Source organism: Pygocentrus nattereri, chromosome 24 (assembly GCF_015220715.1).
Source record: "Pygocentrus nattereri isolate fPygNat1 chromosome 24, fPygNat1.pri, whole genome shotgun sequence".
NCBI classification, from domain to species: Eukaryota; Metazoa; Chordata; class Actinopteri; order Characiformes; family Serrasalmidae; genus Pygocentrus; species Pygocentrus nattereri.
Window position 1 is genome coordinate 13,336,068 of NC_051234.1, and position 18,531 is coordinate 13,354,598.

General features: G+C 39.4%; 1 protein-coding gene across 2 annotated transcripts in view; it reads right to left on the reverse strand.

Moving 5' to 3' along the window:
* Positions 1 to 1,263: 1,263 nt before the first annotated feature.
* Positions 1,264 to 18,531, reverse strand: part of megf8 (multiple EGF-like-domains 8) — a 43,821-nt gene continuing 26,553 nt past the window's right edge. Inside the window, exons 34-44 of one of the 2 annotated variants that reach the window (XM_017703987.2) lie at positions 17,053 to 17,284; positions 16,615 to 16,741; positions 15,908 to 16,118; positions 14,416 to 14,630; positions 11,902 to 12,097; positions 11,292 to 11,460; positions 9,654 to 9,846; positions 8,384 to 8,554; positions 8,167 to 8,297; positions 7,256 to 7,388; positions 1,264 to 4,810 (exon numbers count right to left, since the gene is read on the reverse strand). In XM_017703987.2, coding sequence (XP_017559476.1) covers positions 3,338 to 4,810; positions 7,256 to 7,388; positions 8,167 to 8,297; positions 8,384 to 8,554; positions 9,654 to 9,846; positions 11,292 to 11,460; positions 11,902 to 12,097; positions 14,416 to 14,630; positions 15,908 to 16,118; positions 16,615 to 16,741; positions 17,053 to 17,284 — 3,251 coding nt within the window. In that variant the 3' untranslated portion in view covers positions 1,264 to 3,337. Of the gene's footprint in view, positions 4,811 to 6,541; positions 7,080 to 7,255; positions 7,389 to 8,166; positions 8,298 to 8,383; positions 8,555 to 9,653; positions 9,847 to 11,291; positions 11,461 to 11,901; positions 12,098 to 14,415; positions 14,631 to 15,907; positions 16,119 to 16,614; positions 16,742 to 17,052; positions 17,285 to 18,531 lie in introns of those variants that run through there. The other variant, XM_017703988.2, reaches the window with a different exon arrangement.

Here is an 18,531-nt window from a genome sequence, read left to right on the forward strand (position 1 = left end):
GATGGCAATATTTTAGGAAATGGATAGAATTCCCATTCAAGTTCACTCAATAAAAATTAGGACTTTGCAGGTCTCTGAAAATGTCTCAGAACAGTCAATCTTGTTCAGAGCCAAGGCCTTAAATGGTCTCAAATAATTTGTGAGATCACTTTCACACAGGTAGTGATGCATTTGTATTTTACATGTATTTTACAATTAAAAGCTGTAAAAAGTCAAAACTACTGAAGACAGTAAATGGAGTAGTTTACCTATTTCCCTTTGGTCATCCGAGTCTGATGACGAGAGAAGTTTGCCCATCTCCACTGAAAAGTCTAGATCAATGAGAAAGTCTCATAAAACAGACACAGGCTGTACTTAATGGGATCTGCTTTTATATATTTTAATGCTTGGCTTTTCTGCGAATCCCAGCCCTATCAATATGTTTAGTCAGAGGTTCACCAATGCATTTCCATTATTGCAAAGCCCTGTTAGGCTGCTGTGACCTTTATTGTAAATATATGCTTATTTCATATGTGATGCCAGCAACACATTACAAAAAACAGGAGCATGTTACATCACCTTTTCTTTTAACAACACTTAAAAAATTGTTCAGGGACTGAAGACACCAGTTGATACAGTTTTGAAAAAATAATTATTTACCATGTTTTACAAGTCTTCACCTGTGGAACCACACAGGGACTTCATTGTCATATATTGCACTTTAATTTTCAGTAGGAGACAGGCAGGCCACCCTCTCTGATTTTAGCAGCCATGATGTTGTAACACAAGCAGAATATTTCTTTATGTTGTCATGTTGACTAAGCATGGATGTCCCTGCAAAAGATGGCATCTAAAAGCCAGCATACGTTGATACAAAATATGTTTGTATCTTTCAGTGCTAAAGGTGCTTTCACAGATATGTAAGTTACTTACACCAACACCAACACCCCCCCCCCACCCCAAAAAAAAAGGTTTTCAGTTATATATGACATGAAATGGTTGTGCCAAAGCCACAGTAAAGTTACTAAAATTGATTACAGTTAAAGAGATTTCAGTTTAAGCAGAAATGATTATGTACGCAATTTATCCAAAAACTCTGAAAAATGATTGACAAAACCCAAATCATCAATTTTGCCTGTGGTATCTTACCTTAAGCATCTTTAGTGGCACTGCGCTTAGATGAGTCTGAGCCGGACATGATTAGTCTGGCCAGACTGCAATCACTGCTGTCAATCATGATTGATGATTCTCTTTCACCATTTCAATGAAAATAAAAACAAGATGGCATTAATACCACAATTAGATTAAGTTTAATAGGGGACACATTGCTATACACAGAAGGCATGAGCATGAATCACTTTAATATAAAAGCAGGATTGGACAGAATACACAGATTCCACAAATGCACGGACACCTGTACATATTTTGGTCTTCAATGCTTCTTATAATTAGAATACTTTGTTCTGTTTTAAAGCAATAGTTTACCAAAAAGTAGTGTAAGATCAGTGCACCCTAACCTTAGGAATAGCTCATCAACCTGCTGTTCCTACTCTTCCAGCATTTCTATCAGTTGTACTGTAAGTGATCTGAAACACAAGACTTGCTTATGGCTGAATTGTGCATTTATGTCCTCATTTTATGTTCCCATACTCCAGAGGTCTAATAACTACATTAGGGACAGAATATAAAATGATACCGATATTTTATTACTTTCTGTAAATGATCTCTTCACGTATTTTTAAGTAGACTAGGGGGGTCTTTCAAATATAACTTGCAAAATTGGCCTCTTAAGATAAAACACCTTTGATTACACCCAGTTCAGTAAAATGTAACACAACCTCCATATAAAAGTCAATACTGATAAAGGCGTGTCATAGTCTTGTTTCTTTCTTGAGTTCCTTCTTTCTTATTTCCTTACTTATTACTCTCTCACTTGAAAGATACTGTTATAATCGACTACTGAAATTTCTCATTGTAGCATTTTTGTTCCACTCTCTCTCCCCCAAGTTGACTGGACAGTACCATTTTTAAAAAAATTATTCAGTACTTTTCAGAAGCCCTTATTGTCCGACACCATGATTAAACCATAAGGAAAAAATACTGCTCAGTAAATGTAAGCCAGAAACCAACATACAAGTTTATATGATGCGAATTGTAACTTGTATGCTAGCATGCTAACATAAAACAAATGCAATTGTGTTTACCCTTAGAGGGAACAAAATGTAGTTTAGGGAAAATAGGTAATAGTGTCATGCACTTTTTAACTAATATTAAAAACTTAATCAGTGATTATTAATGTACATTTTATCATGTAATCTTGAGCTCCTCCAGTGACCATGAATTCTCAATACAGTCCAAAATTTAAACACAAATTCTGTTTGAAATTGAAATCAGAATGAAATCACAACATTTGCTTATATTCTACTCAAGGCAAAGATACTAAAGGCAAGTTATTAAGAAAAATTGGAAATTCAATGGGGAAGGGGGTGGGAAGGGAACCATTCAACAAGACTGAAACGAGTTATCAGCCAGGATAAATATGTATACAAAAATAATTGCATGGCTCACCATTCAACAGACCTACTGCCTCAAAGCAATGTTTCTGTAAGAAGCATAATCCATTATCATGGTTATAGAACAATACCAGTTAGTTAATAGACATATTACAAACAAGTAACAGCCACTTTGGCGCATTTCGGCAGATGGTTAGGTTTTTCACATTCACTTGAACATGTTGCAATGTCTTTTCTTGCAAAATGGCAGTTCAGATTGTCACTAGAAGTCATAAAGCACATTTTGGTTCTGTAACAAAGCCGCCATTCTCGCTGGGCAATACTCTGTAGAAGTTAAGCCAAAGTGTCTGTGTAACAGGCAGCGTGCTCACTTCAATTTCAGTAGCTGTATGTAGGACAAAGGCAGAATGCAGCAACAAAACATGTAGTGCATTTCGTAAAATGTTGCCGCCATGGTCACATGAAGCTTTTCAGAAACAGTGATAAATAAAAGACACTTAGTAATTAACACAATTTATGTACAGTATGATCCATTCCACATAATCCATTATACCTGCTACAATAAATACATCCCTTATAAAACATCACATCCATACATACTCTTCAAGTAGCTTGTTCCTTGCAACTTGCTTCACAAGATCGTTTTCATGTTTTCTGACGTCCTACATAATCTCACCTCTCACATCCAGCTCCCCAACACCTGACTTGTGTCTTCTATTCCCCTTAAGAAATTAATTCCATATGTATTTTTTTTCTCTCTCTGCAGTCTTCAAACAGTGAAATCAGTGTCTTCCATCTTTTCCATCTGTCCATCTCCCACATTCTCTCATCTTTCTTCCTGCTCCTCACATGGCCATGGTGGTTAGATGCTGGTGGCCCAGGAGACCCTTGCGTCCACCACCAACTCCAGGATGCGTCCCTGCTCCACCATGGCCACAGTATTCCTGCAGGTTCTGCCGCAAGGTGACCAATGCAGAGCCTAGGCATGCCCTGTTTGGTGCGAGGATACCACCAGGCAGCTGAATGAGGACAGTAGCCACTCCTGCCATGCCATCATCGGTGGGCTCCAAAGTAATTGGTCCAACTTTGAAGGAGGAGTAGGAAAAGCCCAAGAGCTGTGAGAGGAAGGGGTCAGAGCGGCAGAAGTGTTGGTAGCTGCCATGCGAGGCTGGATGGTGATGATGGTGTGAAGTCGGGTTGGTAGTGGAGCTAGGTGTATAGTGATGAGTGTTTAAGTAGTGCAAGGGAAGGTGCTGACCACTGTTGCCTCCAGCCAGGGCAAGATGGTGGTGATGGTGGTGAGTTGAGGTAACGGTGTTGGAATCATGCTTGTATGACGGGGCTCCTGGACGCCCTCGCGGGCCGACCACCATGCTTCCAAGTTTGCCTGTCCTGACATGAGCCAAAGAGACAGCTCCTCCTCCACCAGCTGAGGGCAAATAGATAAGCTGTGGTTCCTCAGGCTCCAGATAGACTGTGAGTTTGGCAAAGGGTCGTGAAGCCATCTTGGTCATCTCCTGAATGTGGCGCCGCTGCTCGCGGCGGAAGTCCAGGAACTGCTTGACCTTCCAGAGCAGCACACAGACAGACAAGAACAGGAAGAAGCATGAGAAGAAGACCGAGAAGAACACAAAGAGGTCAATGTGTGCCTGATCCTGCCGCAAGAAGAGCAGGCCTTGTGATTCCCCATCATGGCTGTCTGTACCCACACCACGCAGTGCAATGTAGAATCGGCTGGACTTGAGCGAATGTACCTCATGGGGAAAAGTGATCACAACGCGGTCGCGAACACGACGCACAATGAGCACTGTCTGCGGCTTCCAGACAGTAATGTATGTGATAAGACCTTCGGCCCGCTCTTCCCGAACCTCCCGATCTGGACTATGCGGTTTGGTGTGCAGGCCAAGTAGGGCCGAAGAAGAGGAGTTTGCATTCACCTTTTGTGGGGACAATGACAGAGGAACCTCTTTGTCTCCTCGAGCCATAGTGGCTGAGGTGACCTCATCCTCAATCTTAATCGTGTGCACGCCTGATTGGCGGCCCACATCCACAATGAAAGTGTCGTGGGAGTTCGACACATAAACCTCCACTTCCCCGAAGGTCACGTCTATAGTTACACGGATGTCCACGTTGGTAAATTTGGGCTGAGCTGCGAAAAAGACTGTGCGCCCCTTGGGGAGGTTGCGGATGTTGGGCTCGTGGAAGCAGTTGACTTGTGATGTTGGGTCAAAGCAGCACTCGTTGTCAACATTGAACTGCCGGTAGCACTGACGCCCGTTAACTGGTGTGCCGGTAAAAGAGTCTTTGCATTTGGCACACTGTAAAAGAAAGAAACATGGCAAGAGAATGATTTAAGAATGATTAACAAAGTAATGCATCCAAACCATTAATACTTAAAACACGCAGCGGGGTTGCTTTAAGTATAGTGTGTGTATTGTAGTATTTCAACAGAATTTCATTACTGAATGTTATTTGACAATATCACTGAAAGTGAACTGTTAAAATTAAGTATTCAAAAAGTAAAATCACTGTCAATGCAGTCCTAAGGTCCACAGTGTTTGCCTGTTCTTTCACACATGTTCATTCATCACTTCATTCTCAAGGTCAGCTGACTAGGAAAATCACCAAACACACTTTGCTGGATTCCAGCTTAAGGACTGGAATTGATATTATGCATAGGGTTATGTGTTTTTGAAAATATTACTATATACATTCACCGGCCACTTCATTAGGTAAACCTGTTCAATTGCTTGTTAACACAAATAGCTAATCAGCCAATCACATGGCCGCAACTCAATGCATTTAAGAATGTAGAGGTGGCCAAGACAACTTGCTGAAGTGCAAACCGAGCATCAGAATGGGGAAGAAAGGTAATTTAAGTGACTTTGAACGTGGCATGGCTGTTGGTGCCAGACGTGCTGGTTTGAGTATTTCAGAAACTGCTGATCTGCTGGGTTTTTTATGCACAACCATCTTTAGGGTTTACAGAGAATGGTCCGAAAAAGAGAAAATATCCAGTGTGCAGCAGTTGTGTGGACGAAAATGACTTGTTGATGTGAGGGGTCAGAGGAGAATGGGCAGACTGGTTCGAGATGATAGAAAGACAACAGTAACTCAAATAACCACTTGTTACAACCAAGGAATGCAGAATATCATCTCTAAATGCACAACACATCAAACCTTGAAGAAGATGTGCTACAGCCTCAGAAGGTGTGCTCCTGTCCACACTTGTCAGCTAAGAACAGGAAACTGAGACTACAATTCACACGGGCTCACAGAAATTAGACAATAGAAGATTGTAAAAATGTTGCCTGGCCTGACGAGTCTCGATTTCAGCTGCGACATTCAGATGGTAGGGTCAGAATTTGGTGTAAACAACATGAAAGCATGGATCCATCCTGCGTTGTATCAACGGTTCAGGCAGGTGGTGGTGTAATGGTGTGGGGGATATTTTCTTGGCACACTTTGGGCCCCTTAGTACCAACTGACCATCGTTTAAATGCCGCAGCCTACCTGAGTATTGTTGCTGACCATGTCCATCCCTTTATAACCACAGTGTACCCATCTTCTGATGGCTAATTACAGCAGGATAATGCACCATGTCACAAAGCTCATATCATCTCAAACTGGTTTCTTGAACATGACAATGAGTTCACTGTACTCCAATGGCCTCCATAGTCACCAGATCTCAATCCAATAGAGCACCTTTGGGATGTGGTAGAATGTGCAGCCGACAAATCTGCAGCAACTGCGTGATGCCATCATGTCAACATGGACCAAAATCTCTGAAGAATGTTTCCAACACCTTGTTGAAAGTATGCCACGAAGAATTAAGGCAGTTCTGAAGGCAAAAGGGGGTCCAACCTTTAACTAGCAAGGTGTACCTAATAAAGTGGCCGGTGAGTGTATTTACTCCATTTTTCTCACACTGATATAATAAATAAGTTGTTTTCAGCTGAAGAAAAATTATTATACAGTAGTTCAAAAAGCTGAGACATTTATTTCTGCTAATAAAAGAACATTTAATTAACAATGAAAACACACAAAAAATGAAAGAATAATGTTTTATTTCTAGTGTTGTTTTTCAATATTTGTACTGCATCACAATATTAGCACCTTCATTGTTCAAAACTTCCTTTGATTAAAAAAGTAAGAATAGCAAGAAGAATAGTAAGAAAAAGTGTTAGTTCTATTTATGTGAGTATTTAACTGCAACAGAAATTCATGCTCTGTTATAGCAATATATGCAATAAGAGAAATGCAGCCTAGATTAAACATAAACATGGGTTGTGTGTCCAAGTACAATATTACACACAAATAATACACATATTTTTCCTTCAAGTTAACTCTTTCTTTGTCTGGACAATGGATTTTTGTGACCTTATAAAGTAAAATTGAACGACTACAGTTCCCATTATGATGACAGAAGTTTATCGATATCCCATCTGTCCATTAGGTCTTGCTCCAGCCCTCTGTGGGCACATCCGTGTAATTTTTAAATCAGTCCTTCTGTTTCGTTCTTTTTTTAGATAATATTTCTTTGATGTTTGCAGCTTGAGCAGTAAGTCGCTGTGCTGTTGAAAACTCCTGCAAATAACAGATTGCCCCTGAACCTTAATGACATTTGGTTTAAGGTAAGATATTCTGTACTGTTGCCTTTCTTTTGTCTTTTTGCATTAGATGGAGTATAATGTAGTAGAAGTGTAATGAAGTATCAATGTCTAGTGCTAAATTCTGCGCAAAAAAAGAGTAACCATTAGTACCTGTTGTTTGTAACACTCCTTGCGGTCATTCTGTGGACTGCTAAGACATGATGATGTTTCTGTGTTGTTTTGGCAGGGACAGCCTGTACCATCATGCTCATTGCAGGTATCTGCATGGCCATTACACTGACACCTGAGGACAAGAAGATAAAGTTAAGTACAACACAACCACGTTCACCATCTACATCTTCAAAATGTATTTTGCATATGCATATTCAGACTTTTGAATTTGAATTCCGTATTACTGTAGGGTTGGGTCAGAATTTTCAAATGTGTAAAAAATTTAACAGTAAATTAGGATTTTTGATATGCCAATGAACTTCTCTGTAATATCTTTTCATATAAAAAAAGGACATTTTCATCTATTTAGTTTAAAGAAGGAAGTACGGAAAGACTGCTGTAGCCAAATAAAGTTTACTACAACTCTGAACTACTGATTTAATGAATTTATCAGATTTGAAATGAGCTAACTAACCATTCGCTAATTTACAAACTCTTGGTTTTCAAATTAAAATTCCTTGGGTAGTAATTTCACCAGAAATGAAAACAGATGCTTTGCTTTTTGTCTGATATCTCAAACACTTTAGATTGACACCTGTGCAAATTTCAAGCCACATATAGTATAATATGGATTTTCTAGGGTTGGTCTGGACTTAGTACAAGTATTAGTAAGATGTGGTGGTGCCCAAATTTTAATAATGTTCAGAATCTTCAAAATGTATGACATGTAGATTGCAGTATTCATGTGGATAGTTTCCAAACAATACCTTACAAATTTCACTATCAAATCTACCTAAAATGCCCATCCCTAAATAATAATTATTTATATGTCCTGCAAAATATTGAAATCACAATCTTAACACAAAACTTGTCCTGTGTGTTTTACAGTTTACCACTTTCAGTAGACTCACTTTTCACATTTCCCCTGCAGCAAAAAGTAGCCACTAAGGCAGCTTTCACACTTCTCCCCAACACTGTTGTTCTGACAGCTCACACATACAGCATTATCCTCGGTAGGGCCTTCTGTTACCCAGCGCACAATCTGAAAGAGTCAGCAGAGTTAGAGTTAGAGTGACTTAGAAAGAGAAATTTAGTTAGAGGGAGAGAGAATGAGAGAAGCAGACTTACACTTTCACGGTCTAGTGGATAGTCTGTTGGGTGTCCAAGGGCCAACTTGTGCTCATCTTTGGACAGACATACATCACTATTTCCCCTGCAAAACTCTCGACAGGGCCGACACATTCCACCACCCACTGCTGAGCCTACATACAATGGCTTACACTTCTCACAGTGCTGACCCTGAGATGGAGAGAAAAAAAATCAGGCATTAGTTATCATGTTCATAGAGACAGAATGAGCTAATAAATGCAGGGGTTGTCAGTCTCAGGCTAGGGAAACCAGACAGCACATTTTGTGCTTTTCCTCATCTAGCACACCTGATTCAAAAAATGTATTCATTAACAAGCTCCTCATGTGCTGGGTGAGGTACATTAAAGTAGATGGAGAATGCAAAAATGTGTGGCATGGGGTCACCAAGACTCACTTTGGGAACCACTGTGTTTATGGGGTGCATCTGACATTTTAATGGGATAAAGGCACAAATAAAAGCAGAGCAAACACTGGCCACCCAAATACCAAGATACCAAGTAGAAGTTAACAAATTTAATTGGTCTGACAGCCATTTTGTCCACAACCTTTTTTTTTGCAAACCTACCCAATTCTGACATGATCAATTAGGTTAACATTTGGGAATTGATTTCTAATTAACCTCAATCACACTGTCACATGGAAAAGACTGGTTTCTACAAACAATTTACCATTTGACATAAATCCCTCAGTGGATGTGAAAAGCTGCCTAAAAAATGCCTGACACAAACATCACTGTAAATACAAGCTTACCTATTATTGTTTGTCTTTAAATAAATCATGACCGGATAGTTTCTTAATTACAGCCGTATCAAGCTCTTAATGTCAATCTTCAGCAGATGTTCACAGAGTACCTTGAAAATGAGTACCATATTACAGCAGCTAATTTTGTTTGTGTTTTCTCACAAATCCAATTGGAAAAAAAATTAATAGCTCCTAACAAGGGTGTAAAAGTGTATCAATGTTTAATGGTATCAGAAGATGGCAATTCAACTGTATTTTGGAATGTAATATAATTGTTTACAGTAATATTCAATAACGTGCTGAATCTTCACCAAAATAAAGTTTTCATGCTATTTTCAGAATTAAAAAGCTTGTATTGTTTTTATTGCTTGTATTGTTCTGCTATTCTAATGAAAATATTTTTCTTTCTATTTTGTCTGCCATATTTCATAAAAATAGGCTGGTGAATGACTTGTACTCAAAGTCTGAAGCCAACAGATTAAAAAAGACCAAATTAATGGTGCAATACCTTAGTGTGGTTGTGGCACTCTAGGCAATTGTCCAGCTGTGTAACACTCTTACAATTGCTGTGCTTGTTACAGCGGCACTGAGAGGAACAGTTCTCCCCAACAAAGCCAAAGTGACACTGGCACACTCCTGGTGACACACACGTGCCATTAACACAGCCCTGTGCACACACTGGCTCACACTGCCCAGACACACTGAGAGAGAGAGAGAGAGAGAGAGAGAGAGAGAGAGAGAGAGAGAGAGAGAGAGAGAGAGAGAGAGAGAGAGAGAGAGAGAGAGAGAGAGAGAGAGAGTGAGAGTGAGAGTGAGAGAGAGAGAGAGAGAGAGAGAGAGAGAGAGAGAGTGAGAGTGAGAGAGAGAGAGAGAGAGAGAGAGAGAGAGAGAGAGAGAGATTTATACAAGGGCTACAATTAAGCATATATTAAAATATATAAAATATATATTTTAAAAAAAAGCAACATTTTAGAAATTGATTTTTCTAAAAGCCTGGTTTTACAGGAGATATGTTGATTTATTCATTTCATACTGTATGTACTGAATGGACAACTAATACAAAGACTTTTAATATGAAAGGGCATTAAAGGCACATTTTGAACATCAGCAAATCTATTTAAACCTAGTCATGTATTTGATTTCCTAACCTATCAAATCAGTTGTTTAGGGGTATTTCCATGGCATTTTGATTGTAAAAAACACCACTGCTTCACACCAGTCATTCAAACATTCAAGTTAATCTGTTTAATGTGTTTGAGTCAGTGCTCAGTTCAGTTCAGTAGTCAATTCACCTCAAACTGTGCAGCAGTTCTATTCTACAGCTGAGACTCTTGAATGTAACTGCTGCACTATTTTAGGTGGAACGGGAAAATTTGAACAAGACGCTGAGGCACCTGAGTAAAGCCTATCTGGTGTACCGTGTAAGGTGGAACAGGAAAATCCAAACACAAAGCTGGTGGAAAAGAAGCTGACTTTGGTTTCATCAAGAAAGTTGAAAGGCATGAAAAGGGATGAAGATGCTGATCTGTTTCTGCTTGACGGGTTGGTAATATCTTGTACAGTTCCACTGAAGAAATTTGGCAATCCTATCAGTAAGGGTAGCTATTTCATTGATGATGGCAAATACAAATGTAATTGTAATAAACAGATATTTTATGCTTCTTAAAAAGAAGCTGCAATTATGAAAATTCTTATCAACAATGTTCTTAGTTGATAATACCCATGCACACAAGGTTATTTAAAGCAGTCTTGATATTTAACTAAATGCAGCTCTGACAATCGCACAAAAGCAGTTATTAGATATTAGCTTAGATATTACAAAGAGGTAATACAAGAAAGGCGGTAGCTTCATAATAAACACTTATATACAATAATAAACAAATAAAAATGCCACAATACTTAAGCCTTGCCTTAGAGCAAATTCCATTGTACCTGATCATTAAGGAAAAAAATATTTTTAACTGGTAAAACCTTGCACTTCAGCCTCCATAAACATGAATGTCTTCTATTTACATGGTAACAGGTGCAGTGGTCATTCCAATATCTTCAGTGAATGTAAAAGAGAGAAAATAAAAATCACAGAACGAGAACAACAATCAAGTTAAATAACATTACCTTTGTCTAGTCTGATGCTGCTGGAGCTTACCTGCTGAGTATATAACCTTGTCTACAGGTGCAATGATAGCCATCAGGCAGGTCATGGCAGTCCTGGGTAACATTGCAGCGATGATGCCCATTGGCACACTCATCTTCTTCTGGGCAATGCAGGAAAGACCAACTGCTGTTCCGTTGAAAGCAAAGAGACTCACTCACACCTACAAAATGTGCAAATTTTAGTCATCCTAACCTTATTACAATTGAAAGGCTTTGTTCTACAATGCATTATAGAACCCTTTCAAGAATAGTCTTTTTATGCTATACATTATTGGGAGTGGTCTTTACACGTACAGGAAATGTTGATGGCTATATGATGATTAATACCACTTTTAGTAGAAAAATAAAATGTGTTTTCCTCACATCAGCTGTTTTTCTTTTCAAACTTACACCGAAATTTGTTACAAATGACTTACAATTTAAGTCAACACACAAGTTGACATAATATAAATCAGGTAAAAGACTTGTCTTACAGTGAAATTGAATACTGTTTTTCTATTGTAAATAATTTTTTACTCACATCTCACAAAAAAGAAAATCAAATCAGTTTTCCTAGTGCCACTAAGCACACAAGAGAAGTGAAGTAGCAGATTTATATGTACCATCCAAACCTCCTTGCAAGCAACGTCCTGCCCCGTTGCCGCCACGGGCCGCACACCAGCCGCACTGCGGCCTTACAATGCACTGGGAGCATTGGGTGAGCTGGGAGCAGTGAGGAGAGCAGGAGTCTCCACCAGAGAGCAGGCGACCACACTGACCAGCTTCGCACCGCAATGGAACAAAGGAGGGACTCATACACTGAAATGATGAGAGGGGATAAAAATTGTTGAGAGGGCACCAAAACACCCCAAAAAGTCTTAAAGTGTGTGCACATGATTGTGTGCATCCATCTATCTATCTATCTATACACATTGTATCACAAAAGTGAGTACACCCCTCACATTTCTGCAGATATTTAAGTATATCTTTTCATGTGACAACACTGACAAAATGACACTTTGACACAATGAAAAGTAGTCTGTGTGCAGCTTATATAACAGTGTAAATTTATTCTTCCCTCAAAATAACTCAATACACGGCCATTAATGTCTAAACCACCGGCAACAAAAGTGAGTACACCCCTAAGAGACTACACCCCTAAATGTCCAAATTGAGCGCTGCTTGTCATTTTCCCTCCAAAATGTCATGTGACTCGTTAGTGTTACTAGGTCTCAGGTGTGCATAGGGAGCAGGTGTGTTCAAATTTGTAGTACAGCTCTCACACTCTCTCATACTGGTCACTGAAAGTTCCAACATGGCACCTCATGGCAAAGAACTCTCTGAGGATCTTAAAAGACGAATTGTTGCGCTACATGAAGATGGCCAAGGCTACAAGAAGATTGCCAACACCCTGAAACTGAGCTGCAGCACAGTGGCCAAGATCATCCAGCGTTTTAAAAGAGCAGGGTCTACTCAGAACAGACCTTGTGTTGGTCGTCCAAAGAAGCTGAGTGCACATGCTCAGCGTCACATCCAAATGCTGTCTTTGAAAGATAGGCGCAGGAGTGCTGTCAGCATTGCTGCAGAGATTGAAGAGGTGGGGGGGTCAGCCTGTCAGTGCTCAGACCATACGCCGCACACATTGCTGTCACCCCAGAAGGAAGCCTCTTCTGAGGTTTGTACACAAGAAAGCCCACAAACAGTTTGCTGAAGACATGTCAACAAAGGACATGGATTACTGGAACCATGTCCTATGGTCTGATGAGACCAAGATTAATTTGTTTGGTTCAGATGGTCACAAGCATGTGTGGCGGCAATCAGGTGAGGTGTACAAAGATAAGTGTGTCATGCCTACAGTCAAGCATGGTGGTGGGAATGTCATGGTCTGGGGCTGCATGAGTGCAGCAGGTGTTACATTTCATTGAGGGACACATGAACTCCAATATGTACTGTGAAATACTGAAGCAGAGCATGATCCCCTCCCTCCGGAAACTGGGTCGCAGGGCAGTGTTTCAGCATGATAATGACCCCAAACACACCTCTAAGATGACCACTGCTTTATTGAAGAGGCTGAGGGTAAAGGTGATGGACTGGCCAAGCATGTCTCCAGACCTAAACCCAATAGAACATCTTTGGGGCATCCTCAAGCAGAAGGTGGAGGAGCGCAAAGTCTCGAATATCCACCAGTTCCGTGATGTTGTCATGGAGGAGTGGAAAAGCATTCCAGTGGCAACCTGTGAAGCTCTGGTAAACTCCATGCTCAGGAGAGTTAAGGCAGTTCTGGAAAATAATGGTGGCCACACAAAATATTGACACTTCAGGAACTGTCTCTTAGGGGTGTACTCACCTTTGTTGCCAGTGGTTTAGACATTAATGGCTGTATATTAAGTTATTTTGAGGGAAGAATAAATTTACACTGTTATATAAGCTGCACACAGACTACTTTTCATTGTGTTGTCCCATGAAAAGATATACTTAAATATCTGCAGAAATGTGAGGGGTGTACTCACTTTTGTGATACACTGTATATATGTGTATATACACACAAACTTTCAGACACACATATTGTAAAGTATTTTTTTTGTTAAAATACAAATAAGGCCTAGGACATATCAAGCTGATGCTTAACAATTAGCACCAATACATTCAACTGATTATTGCCTTCATTCACATTACCATTGCCTTTCATTTCCTGTGAACACAATGCAAAGACTACAACTGATGCACTTACTTACAGCACCTGAATTTTTGTGTTTAAGCTAAATATGGTAGTGAAAATAAATCACTGTTTATTATTGCTGGGTGGCTTATAAAATGTGAACATTTATACATAGTTATATGACAAAAAGTACCTCATGCTTTGTTTAATGTTGGTGCATTCTAAGAGCACATGCAGAGCTCTCATGCATGTGTTAATCTTTTTTTTCCTTGTTGGGAGTCTGAGAATCACGTATGATTAATTTCAATATTTGGACATTTGAATTAAAAAAAAAAAAGAAAGCAGTACTGATGCTCACCAACAGCCTGACAGCATCTAACAGCCACCAACTGGCTTGGTGTGTCCCAGGCCCAAGGCAAATTTTCCTTATAAATCTAGTACTAGACTATAAATAAGACTTATTTGTACATTTTCCCACCTGTTGCAGAGCCATGCTCCACACACAGTGCTGCCAACCCCCATCAGAGCCACGGGAGCTGAGACACTGACTGCAGGTTTTGATCTGGTTGCAGGGCTCAGGACATGGCATAGGGGGAGACGACTCCACCTGCATAGGTGACACGTTCAGCAGTGCGTAGCTAAAGCACGTCCAGTCATACGTTGGATTCACACTCAGAATGCGCCTGGTCTCTCCTGGGAACAAAAAGGGAATTCAATACTTCATGCATCTAAAAACAAAAGGCATTAGTAATACTATGTTTTTGACTGTTTGAGGGTATATCTATGGTCTTTTATAATTTTATAATATAAGCATCTTTGGACGTGCTTCTATTTCAACTTGCTCTAAACTTCAATCTTTATCATCTCAAAATGGCTTAAATGTCATTTCAGGTTATCGACAAACTATGAATGAACATTTTAGTGCACACTGTTTTCATTATGTTACCTGATTACATAGCTAGGGCAAATCAGTTTTAAACATTACCACTTGAGGTCAGTGGAGTTACACTTGAATCTCTACTTTTGAGAAGCTTTCTTTGGAGTTATGCTCGGTTCTCATTACTGCTATTTAAAACATCAAAATGCCATGAAATTCATTTAAAAACTACAGTAATAAGAACCAAATATTTTTTGCTGAAAATAGATTCAAATAAAAGACAGTTCTTGCAGAGTAGAAGTTTGGTGTACTGATAAAAGTTACCAAAACCTTATTGTTATAAACCAATAACTGTAATGCCAACTTAAACATTCAACGATTTTCCTCCAACTTGGCAACCTTTAGAATCAGTCTGCTGCTTTGTAAGCCCTGTGTGAGCAATTACTTCTGAATGCTTGCTGCTGTTGTTCTGTAAATGTTTTCTTGATTAAGTTACAAAATAGTAAATACTGTGTGTATTTTCATGTAGGTAATGTAAATTGTGACAACAGCACAATGTAATCGGATGTCGCTGATGATTGACAAGCAACACGATGGCGATGGGTAAAAGAGTGAGAAACAAACAGAGACAGAGATAGAAATTTGTTAAGAAGCTGCCAGTTAAGTTTTCTCTGCTACACTTTATGGTGCTAGCTTCACTGATGCAACCACACCAGTCTTTCCCTTCTACTTATTTTACTTTACATTAAGCAAATTACATTAACTGAAAATAATTTTCACACTTTGGAACTTCAACCAGTTTCTGTGTCTAATGGAATTAAAAACAGTCAAGTTAATGTGACAGCAGCAGCTAGCTCGAACCTTTGGAAGTTTAGTATTAGAACACTAGGTTATTTTGGGGCTTTAAAAAGATAAGAGTAAATTCCCAACTGTCTTTGCTACATGTGAAAAAAATTATTATTATATTGCCCAGGCCTAATGTAAGGACCACTTTGATCAACCAAACCTGGATACTGTAAAGCATGAAACATGAGGCTCTTGTGCATGGTTAGGAGAAAAGACAGTTCCTCAAGCAGAGCGCAGTCATACGCACCGGTACGCTTAAACTGGCGGGTCCACATGCACTTCCCAGAGGCTGAACACTTGGGGCAGTCAGAGGCCTCACAGCTGGTTTCAGTACAGTTGCTGGACAGGAAAATTTCTCTTTGGTTTATCCTGCAGTCATGCTCTGAAGTACAACTCACAGAACTGCTGATACATGCTCCTTCAGGACAGTTAGTGCACCACTTACACTGCAGAGCAGGCTACATGAGTGAGAGTGAAAGAGAGACACACAAAAAGAAGACAAAAAATAATAATAATAGCAAATGAGAATGTGTTATTTTTTGAGAATCAGTTTACAGGTTTGGATTTATAGATGTGATTCAGATTTATAGATATGATTCAGTCTTAAATCATTATGCATGTATGGATTGCAGTTGAGTGATCAGTGCACAGTAATAATAGGTCTGTTTTCCGATTTCCAACTGGTCATAGCATCTTAATGAATATAAAGCCTTCTGTTGAATATAGTTTATACATCTTCTAACACATCAAAGCTGAGATGGGGACTTAAGTTAGTGTCTTGGACATTAACTGATTCAAGACTCAGTTCAGATTTGCCCTTAAACGACTCAAGATTCTGTTGCTTTTGTTACAGTTATGCACAGTCACTGACACAGTGCCACTGCCCTGCATCCTAATAAGCCTTTCAATTCTAGGAAAAACTATTCTATTATTCCAAGTCACAACTGTCTGGACCTGTGCAGGGCTGATGAATGTTCTGGGGTGTCGTGCCAGGCACTCGCTACAGGTCTTCAGTCGGCGACACTGATCAGGGAAGCGGGGAGTGGGGGAGCAAGGGGATTGGCCAACAGGACAACCCAGCCTGTGAAAGAGAGATGACAATGCCATATTTAATGATTGCTCCCTATGTTGGAATGTGTTTTTTCACTTAGAAAAATCAACAAAACACAGAATTTAATGCATCATTTCAAACACAAATTGGTCTCCAAACTACTATAATAGTGTAAAACTGGGAAAACATTTAACTAAATTTAGATTTTAATATTTGTTATATAATTTTATTCTGATCATTATTTTGTTTTTGTATTTATTTTAAAAAAATTATCATGATGAGAGAGTGAGGTCATGGGTCACTAGCAAGCCAAGATATGCATTTAAGGATTTAAGCTTTACCTCTCTGCTGTGTCTGAGGAGGCGCAGGTACCTCGGCACCACACACAGCTGCCAGTGCTGCCGTTACAGGCCTCAGGAGAAGGCAGCAGGACACAAGGGTCAGAGGGCAGGGAAAGGGTTAAAAGCCTTCCCAGCATGACCCCGTTAAAGCCTCCTGACAAAAACAGGCGGCCTCCCCAGCCTGCCATGGCCAAGGCAATGGTGCGATTAACTGGCTCGCCGACTGAAGATACTGGGATAGGGAAATAAAAATCTCAGAAACATGATCAACTTTTAATCTTGTGTTTGACAAAAAATATTATTATCCTTTAATAGTGAAGGTCCCTTCTGCTGAAAATGACATCTAAAAGTTTTCATTTGCTTTTTACTGAGCATGTTTTACAGAAACACTGAGATTTTCTTCTGTTTAGCTTTTAATGCCAAACCATTCAAATAAAATGACAGACTGGATCGTGCCATCAATTCTCTGCCCTTGTCAACAGTCAATACTGCAGCTTAAAATCTGGGGCTGAAAATGAAAAAACTTGCCATCAATATTTTGGGTTACATGAAAGAACTATTAAAGTTACTATTAAATAACAATCTTTTACTTGTAACAAATATACCGACCAGGAAGTACACCTTGTTTCTGTTCTTTTTTTTCACTTACCATACAGGTGCACTTTGCAGTTACACAATTACAGAACGCAGTCCATCCATTTTCATTCTCTAGTCCTTCATTAGTGGTCACAGGACACAGCCCACAGAACACTGCTGGGTGGATATTTTTGGCTAGTGAGCTATTCTCAGTCCAGCAGTAACAATGAGGTGTTCAAAAACTCCGGCAGCACTGCTATGTCTGATCTACTCATTCCAACAACACCTTAATATGCCTCCATCACATCAGTGTCACTACACTGCTGAGAATGATCCACCACTAAAATAATACCTGCTCTGTGGTCCTGACCTTTGAAAAACAAAGTAAAAAGAGGCTAACAAAATATGCAGATGAACAGGTATAATAATAACAGGTGAACTACAGTCTGTAACTGTAGAACTACAAAGTGGTAAGTCGACCTGATAAAGTAGACAACGATAAGAGTGCAGATACAAGGAGGTGTACTTAATGAAGTGCCCGATCAGTGAATGTGTTGATATCATCAATAGGCATCATACTTTTTTAATCTTTGTTTACTTCTTATCACAATGTTATATTTAAACAAACAAAATTGTTGAGATAAGTTATGAAGAAATGTTTGGAGAGTCATAAAAGGTATGTTCCACATGGCATGTTATTAAATAGCAGTATACATGTGCAACAATTACAATAAACTAATCATTAAAAATAAACCATCCACCTAATGATGCTCATATCACTACTATACTATTGGCTTTTATGGCAAAATTTGAGAACCCCGTCCTAGAACCTTTACCAAGAGCTGTGAAGCTGCTTCAACATAAAATAAAGCATGAAACATACTACTAGTACCACTCTAAAAT